Source organism: Equus asinus, chromosome 4, assembly GCF_041296235.1.
Source record: "Equus asinus isolate D_3611 breed Donkey chromosome 4, EquAss-T2T_v2, whole genome shotgun sequence".
Taxonomy (NCBI): domain Eukaryota; kingdom Metazoa; phylum Chordata; class Mammalia; order Perissodactyla; family Equidae; genus Equus; species Equus asinus.
The window spans coordinates 27,590,266-27,598,501 of record NC_091793.1 but is presented as its reverse complement, the minus strand read 5'-3'; the positions used below and the strand labels follow the sequence as shown (position 1 = coordinate 27,598,501).

General features: G+C 47.9%; 1 protein-coding gene across 1 annotated transcript in view; it reads right to left on the bottom strand.

Annotated features, from left to right (window-relative positions):
* Positions 1 to 6,560: 6,560 nt before the first annotated feature.
* SYN3 (synapsin III) overlaps positions 6,561 to 8,236 on the bottom strand; it is a 453,497-nt gene continuing 451,821 nt past the window's right edge. The window contains exon 14 of the mRNA XM_044780998.2: positions 6,561 to 7,799. Coding sequence (XP_044636933.1) covers positions 7,667 to 7,799 — 133 coding nt within the window. The 3' untranslated portion in view covers positions 6,561 to 7,666. The remainder of the gene's footprint in view (positions 7,800 to 8,236) is intronic.

Sequence of the window (8,236 nt, the reverse complement as noted above, 5' to 3'; positions counted from 1 at the left end):
AAAATTCAAGATTTATTTTTCCTACAAGAAAAAGGCCAAACACCAGTGTCTTATCATACAAACAACTATAGAAACATGCTGTAGTGACAAATTAAACTCTGAATCACAACACAGGAATAAAACAGTATCTGCAGAAAATATTTAGGAATATTGCCAGTGTCTTCCTGCTTTTTAAAAAATCTGTTTTGCATATAAGGAAATGGCTTGGAATGTTATGTGCTGCAAGAATGTTTTGAGTCCTACGTACATGTGAAAATATTTTTTGTTGCTACACATAGTCATTTTTATTTCTATCACAGTGAAGAAAATTTAGTCAATAATATGATTTCCCAGAGGCCATGTCACCTTTAGTAGCTTACTGTATATGTAAAAGATTGGGGCTGTTGACATATCTCTCTCTGGTATTTTATAATATCTGAGCTATAGGACAGCTTTTAAAAAACAAGTGTCCACTTGGCTTTAATTGGGCCTGGGCTGAAAGAATCATCCTGATGCTTTGATGGGTCCAAATATATCCTAGTTCCTCAATACATGTCTTTGTGACCTTGTAATAGTAGGTTGCAGTGTGCCGGTGTGTGGGTGTGGGTGGACATAGTGATGACCAGAGCACCAAGCACTATAAAACAGTGAGTTTGCAAAATGCAGTCATTTTTGAATGGTCCCCGAGATGTCCATGAATGGTGCTGGTGTCCATGGATGCAGGTTCCACTTTCTGACCTCATCTCAGACTTACTGGCATACGTTACAAATCTTTCTTAGTTTAGGATGTTGGCAGTGTGCCATACACCTAAATTTGCAGTCCTTGTAGTAATTCATTCTAAATTTTTAAAACAATCCTCAAAGCTTTTCCTCTTGAATAGCTAAATTTATCGTTAGAAGCCTGTAAAATCCTACATTCTTTTCATTAGACTGAGACTGTTGAGTTTTTATATATTGCTGATGTATAATGAGAACAAAATCATATTTTGGCAGCAGCCCATTCTGTGCATGGTTTTCTGACATCACCTTAATAAACTGTAACAGAAGCAGGATAGTTTAGCGCCTCGTGGTATGCATTTTAGTAAGACGCGGTTCTACATCATTGGCTTGTAGCCTTAACGACTTTCTGTGGCCCCTTATTTTCCCCTTTAGTTATTTTTATTAGCAGGAGCTTGCTCTCCCCCACCCCTTCTCACTTTATAAATGAAAGATATGGTTTGGCATGACTGGAAATCAAATCAAATCATGGGAGGCATCTTCTCTTTCTAACTTAAGATTTTGTGATTCTCTATGGAAAAACAGTTGAATTCTGCCCTCTGTCACCTTGCTTGGCTCTCTCCAATTCCTGAGATCACTGCTCAGCTTACTATCTCGAATCCTTATTCTTATGGAGCTGGACACTCCCCACTTTGCTCCCTACACTTGGGGCCCAGTGCCAAGGCCTGCCTTTCTTCTACCCTGGACGGTCGCTGCCGAATCCCAGAGCCTCAGGGAGGAGCTGGGCAGGTCCCCGTTTTCTGCTGTGCCCTACGCACGGTTAGGACTCCTCTGGATAGGCTCTGCTTGATGTGGAAGATGTGGAGTGGGTGAGATTATTGGGAAGTACTAGGTAGGTCACATAAAATAAAGGTTTAATCTTAACTAATTTAGATACCTCTCTGGGATTCCCCAATAGGTGATAGCACTGAAGTTTCTGCTATTCCATAGGAAAACGGGTAAAATGTTAATTGAGAGGCAAGGAAATGTTAGTTTCTGCTCAGTGAAAGACCATAGAGAGCAGACACTTAAAACATGAAAGTTTGGAAATTGAAATTAAAATGAAGGGACCAGTCAGAATAAAAATAACAGAAGATATTCAGGATTTTAAAGGATCAACACACATTGTAGAAGGAATCTTTACTTTTAGATTGGCTTTCCCTTAGAGGAAAGTCTCACTAATTTCAAAAAAACCTTTCCCAGCCATTTTCATCCTTTCCTCTTGGCCTGCCGGTTGAGAGAGCTTGGAGTACATGGGCTGAGTGTCCAGGTTGCATCTCTTTCGGCTGCATATGTTGTCTGGAAACACAAGGGAGCCTCTGTGCATTGTGTTCAGTTAATGGACTGGTTTCACTTGCTTGTCGCCCAACCTTCTAATTTGTCTCCAACCAAACCAGAAGTGCCACCTTCTATTAGAGTCTAAACATTAGACTGTAGCCCTGAATTTAATCAGTGACCGCTTGGGAGTCCAGGACAGCTTTGACCCTCGTCAGTATAGTCGGTAACCAGCCAGCATGCTCTCTAGAAAGAAAAACCTGGAATCCACGTGAAAGTACTCTTGGGCCGTGAGTTAGTTCTCCAGTATATTTAAGGTACCACTTGATTCTGCAAGGCTGACTTAATTAGCTTGAACCGTGACTCCAACCTGCATCCTTTCACCAGTTCTAAACACACAAAATGAGTCACCGGCCTGTTTTATGAAGTTGGATGAAGCACAAGAACTCAGTCTACTCTCCAGCGTCCGGAGGCGCAGGGCTCGGAAAGGACACCGTGTGCCTGCGGGATGGCTCGAGCTGGTTGGGAAGCTCTGCTGTGGGCCGCTGTGAGGTGTATGGTCTGGACGGGACTCCTGGGTCCTGGGTCTCTGCTGTACAAGCTTTAGCATTGTCCTGGCCTCGCCACAGCCGCCTCTGACCATGCTGATAATGCCACCTCGTCCCTTTGGCTCCCCGCCGTGGCAGCCCTGCAATCAACTCACCTCTTTGTGGGCTGTGCTCACCATGGGGTTTGGAAGGTGGTTCATGACCCCCAGTTCTGCTTGCTCCCATTCCTTCTCAGACTCAGTTTAGAGTCTGAAACCTCTTTCTGAGGTTAAAAAAACTGCCGTAGATTTTCTTCAGCTTCTTACCTGATTTTGCTAATCTCCCCATTGGTTTAATTCTATTCCTGGGCAAGTGACTTCCTCTCATTGATATTCTTAGAAAGCAGGCTTTTTCTTATTTTAACACTTTGTTCACATTTTATTAATTTCATAGTTTTCTTGGAAGGCCAACCGAAAACATGTCTGGAACACCTACTGTGTGCCAAGCCATGTGCTCTGTGCCTTATTCTCATAGCTCATTCATGAGATACCTGCACCTGCTGGCTTTCCCCTTGGACCCTTTCACAGCAAATTCAAATGAGAACTTCCAGAAGGTGGTTGATGAAGTCAGCTCGTGGGCTCTGCTACTGTATTTGTCACCATCTAAGTGAAGCCCCATCACCCCTGAAATTTCAGAAGGGTAGAACTCACTGCCCCATCAGCAGGGACCGAATGTTAGGAGGGAACGGAGTAATGAAGAGAGCAGAGAATTGATGGAAGAGAAAGGGTGTCTATCCCCGTGTCCCTGGAAAGCTGACTGCGCATTTCATCCGCCTGCAGTACCATTTTATCCTGCTGGTGGGAAAATCTGGAAGAAGACGTTTTCTCTGGCTGGGGGAGGTGTCCACGAGGATGCAGTGTCGAAGCCGCCATCTTTGTGCTATACGTTGGCACAAACCAAATGGATCTTTGTCATGTTCCAGCCTCACCAAGTCAGCTCGGAGGGAAATGCTAGCCCTTCTTTGCATCAAAATTGTGAAACAAAGCAAAGAATGACTAATGCAACCTTTCAGAATCTCTGTAGAGTGACTCCTCTCCCCACTTTTTGTCCTTTCCCATTTCAAATTGTCACAATTATTAAAGGTTAAATGTTTGGAAGGGACGTGTGCTAGCCTATGTAAGAAAACAGCCCATTTTGGGGACTGTTTCTCCACAAGACCATTCTTGGTCTCTATATTCATACACATGGGAGACCAATGGGAGAAATCGTTTAAATGTGTTGGGTATAAACTAGCGTTATGTCATGGGTCATCTGGCATGGTTGTAAGGATCAGTATGCCTGGCCTGATAAAGGAGTTTGTGCTACTGTAGTCAGTATCTGGGAGACGAGTTCGAATGCTGAGATGCTTTTAGGGACAAAGAACTGAATCTAGGAAAGTGGGAAAATTTAAGCCACGTGGTCATTGCTTATGGAGCCATTAGTTTTGCTCACCAAAGGAGTGGGTCCCTGGCTGTAAGCATCCGTATCAATACCCTTTCTCCTGCGGTGGCTCTCCTACACAGCTCGGCTCAGGGCTGCTGGTCTGTCTTGAATATGCATTCAAAACACTTGGGGAGACTGACAAAGATACATGTTCTGGGCCATATGACCAGCAATTCTGTCTCCTTTGGTCTGAAAGAAGCCAGCTCTGCACATGGCCAGCTCTGCACATTGAGAAAATTTGTCTAGCCTGTCACCACTTCGTTGTGTACTTTGAGCTGTGTTTCATTACTAAATGAGAATCAGGTGAGATTGACTTCTTCCGCTCTTAATCTCCAGGGCAGAAGAGTGACACCTGCCTCAAGGATTCCCTGTGTTCCTAACCTCCGACAGCACGGGGCTTCGTGGTGTCACACCCTGCCCTACAAGTTTTCTCTCACCCCTTCATTCAGAATGTAGAACAGCATTATTTCTTTGAAAGATCTGCCCCTGAGTAATGTGGGGTATATATAGATATATATTTTAAGTAGAAGAAACCGAACTTCAAATCATGTAACTCTTTGTGCTTGAATCTTACAATAGGCTCCTAGGGGCAGAGCTCCAAAGTCTTTCTACTAGGGCGACCTCAACTGCATTGTCAGGAGAGGAGGGAGGAGCCCTGGAACCTTTACGCCTGAGGCTGGGACTGTGGCTCCCTCAACATGTGACTTCTCCGAGTGTCTTCAGAGGGCCCCTAGGAAGCGAACTAGGAACTGAAAATTAGGTGATGGGATTATGGGATGTACATTTGTCAATTCCCAGTGATTCTCTAGGCATGTTTTTGTGTGTGTGTGTGTGTGTAAATGGGACTCCCAGGATCCTTGACTGGGGTGGCTAATCACCAAACCTCACATTCTCCAATATTTCTACTCTTCTGTTAAATTTCTTTTAACAGAACAGCTTTAGAAGGTAGCCACGTCTGACATTTCGAATTTCACCTCCATGTCTCCTTTCCTTCTGCCTCCCCTGGCTTTCTCCAGAAGTCGCTGGGGAGTGGTGAAAGAATGACATCAGGCAGGAGGAGAAGGACGAAGAAGAAAAGTTCTATGGAATTACAGACTGTCTGATCTCCCTACCCTCAGCTGCCCTCCCCAAAGCATGGGTGTGGGTGTGTTGACCCCAAGGCCTATCCCCACCCACGTTGGGGGTCGAGCAGAATGTGTTGAGAGTAATGCCTGCAAAGTAGCAGCTCCATCTGTCTGACTGTCCACGGGCCATCGCAGCTGCCCCTGGGAAGCATTTCTGGCAGCTCCTGGCCGGCCTGTTTCTGTTGCATTGCAGAGGCTGAGCAAAAAGGAGGGAGGTGTGTCACCGGGCAGAGGGAGCTCCAGCCATGCCGGCAAGGAGTGTCCCACAGACACTGAACCAACGGAGCACAGAGACAGAATAAGAGAGGACCAGTTCACCACTCACCTGGCACAGTGGCCGTTATATTTGCTGCTGATCCTAGTCAGTGCCAGGCAGGCCCAAGGCTACCACGGTCTCCAGCTGCCAAATTATGGCTCTCAATGGTCACTGGCAACTGGATCTAACTGATCTCTCTCAAGCTGGAGCTGCTACTTTTTATTTTTTGTTTTTGAGGAAGATTAGCCCTGAGCTAACATCTGTGCCCATCTTCCTCTACTTTATATGTGGGGCACCTGCCACAGCATGGCTTGATGAGCAGTGCATAGGTCTGCACCAGGGATCTGAACCAGCGAACCCTGGGCCACCAAAGCAGAACACATGAACTTAACTGCTGTGCCCCTGGGCCGGCCCTGGGGCTGCTACATTTTACTGCATCCAAGACCAGGGGTCCTGAACAAGAGAAAGAGGACTTCTGAAGTAGCCTAGGTTTTCTTGCTCTTAGTACTGATCTGATCATGAAGGAGGAAAGAGGACAAGTCAGAAGAGGACAACTCTGAAGGCCAAGTGGATCTCTGACAGCCAGGTACAAAGCCAGCCTCTGGATACTGAGCCGGACTCCAGCTACTAGTCTGTTGGGAAGCCCGCTTGAAGGCAGGTCCTTCTGAGGTCAAGGGTTCTAGGTGACCCAATGCACAGAGAAGGAGGAGGTCTCTGGCCTTGTCCTCACCACACCAATCTGGCTCTGAAGGACCAAAGGACCGCTTTTATGCCCCTGGGAGCCTGGATAGGTCTCAGCTGATTACCAAGCAGTCTATATCTCTTGGGCATGACCAGAAGCTGCTCCAGGCCACGGACACTTTCATTTCTGCCTCCCTCTCTCCCTTCCCTGTGAAGTGAGGGGAAGACACATCTTGAGTGGCAAAGCGGGCCTAGAGGGGATAGCCTGGCTCTGTCCCAGTATTCCGGGCTCCGTGTGGGACCAGGAGGCTGGTCTGGCACCTACAATGGCTCTAGCACCAGGTGCTTGGCGGTTTGGGACAGCCCTGCACCCCATCTGGTCATGGGGGGTAGTCTGTTATAGGCAGAGAGCTTTGGAAAGGGAGTCAGGACTACGTTCTCCAGCTCCGCAGTTAACTTGTTAGTCAAGTTCGGGTTAAGCAAAGTTAAAGCTAATTTCTTTACTGCAGGAATCCCAACAGACTTTGACGTGTAATGTGTAACATCAACCTCAAAAATAGAAATAAAAACAGTGTTTCCTAAACACGCGTGACCATGAACCCCTTTTGTAATCTTGTAATTTGTAATTTTGTAATTTGTTTGTGAAATGCCGGCCTAGAAGCTACCATCATCACACTCTCTGATCCTGTGTCATCCATCTGCTGATTCTCTCTGGTTCCTCCTATGCTCTTGAGGAGGAAACCACATCCTGGGGGAATTCAGAGAGAATTCCTGGTGGTGTAACACAGAAGGGGGGAGGAGCCCTACCCTACCTAACGCCCTCCTCGCAAGTGGAGGGCCTTTCCTCTGCGGGGACCAGGAATGACTCCTAAAGAAGCTGTGGTCTGCTCGTGGCTGTCCAGTCTGGGCGTGAGCAGCATTCCAAGAGTTTCCCTCTGCTTCTGTTGTGTTCTGAAAGGCCCCACTTGTCACACAGGATCTGGTTTCTTTCCATTGTCCTCAAGATCCCCCTGATGGTCAGGCCTGGTGGGGCCTTGCCTGCGGGTCTGAGGGGCGGTCGGTCTCTTGAGCCTGGCTGGAACTAGTGTGGGTCGGTGGTAGGTGCCCCTGGCTGGGCTTTTCTCCTTTTGTTTGCAAAACACTGTCAAAAGATTATTGCCTCCTAAATTGCTGAGGTCCGACTACAGAGTCTGCATTTGATGTAGAGGGGGACAAGCCCTAGAGGGGACCTTGGCCCAAAGGCAAGCAAAACTCGAACAAGAAGTGTGAAAAGTAGCCACACGCAGACATCGCACTTGGTGGTCTGAGGCAGGGAAGCAAGCATCCGGGGAGTGGGGTGATATGACACCTGTCTTTAGGGCCCATTTTGAGGAACCTGGAAGCTCTCAAAGGCCCACCACTCAGCGGGACAACACTGGAACGTCATGGCAAAGGAAAGTGGGGACACGTAAAGATACTCAGCTGCTGGGTCAGAGGCATTTAGACAGTACATTCTCAGGCCCTCCATTCTGTTCCCATCGGGAACCAAGGCTGAGAAGGAAGACGAGGCAGGAGGCGGGAGGGTGTGACGAGCAGCCTGCATGGGGCTAGTCTGAGAAGAGGCTGGCGAATGACTTCCTCAGGTTGCGGATGGTCTCGGCCTTGGCCTCGTCCTCACTGGGGGGCCCGCGCTGGGACGCATCAGACGTGCTGAGGCTGTTAGTCAGGGACTGCGATTTGCTGAAACAGAAAGGCGAGAGGGGTTGGGAGCGACAGGGCCTGGACCCCCAAGGAAATGAATTGTGGGGGTCTTGCCTGGAAGCCAGCTGGGTGAGCCTGGTCATCAGGAGGATATTAAGACCAGAAACCAGACACCCCAACGCTTCCGTGACTGACATCACACACATCACTGAGCCTGCCATGTGGTCATGGGTACCCTCCTTTTTTAGGTACAGAAATTGGGGCTCATGCAAGTGATAGGGGAGCAGCCAAGGCTCACATTTTCCACTACACCAGGCTGCTCAGAAGGCAGGGTTACTAGAGAGTAACTTGACCACTCTCCTGCCTGTGTGCACAAACCCGCTTCGTGGAGGGTAACGTGCTGGCTCAGCGTGGGGTCCTGGCTGCTCCTCCCGGGGCTTCCAGCACGAGTCCGGGAACCAAGAGGCCTGTGTTGC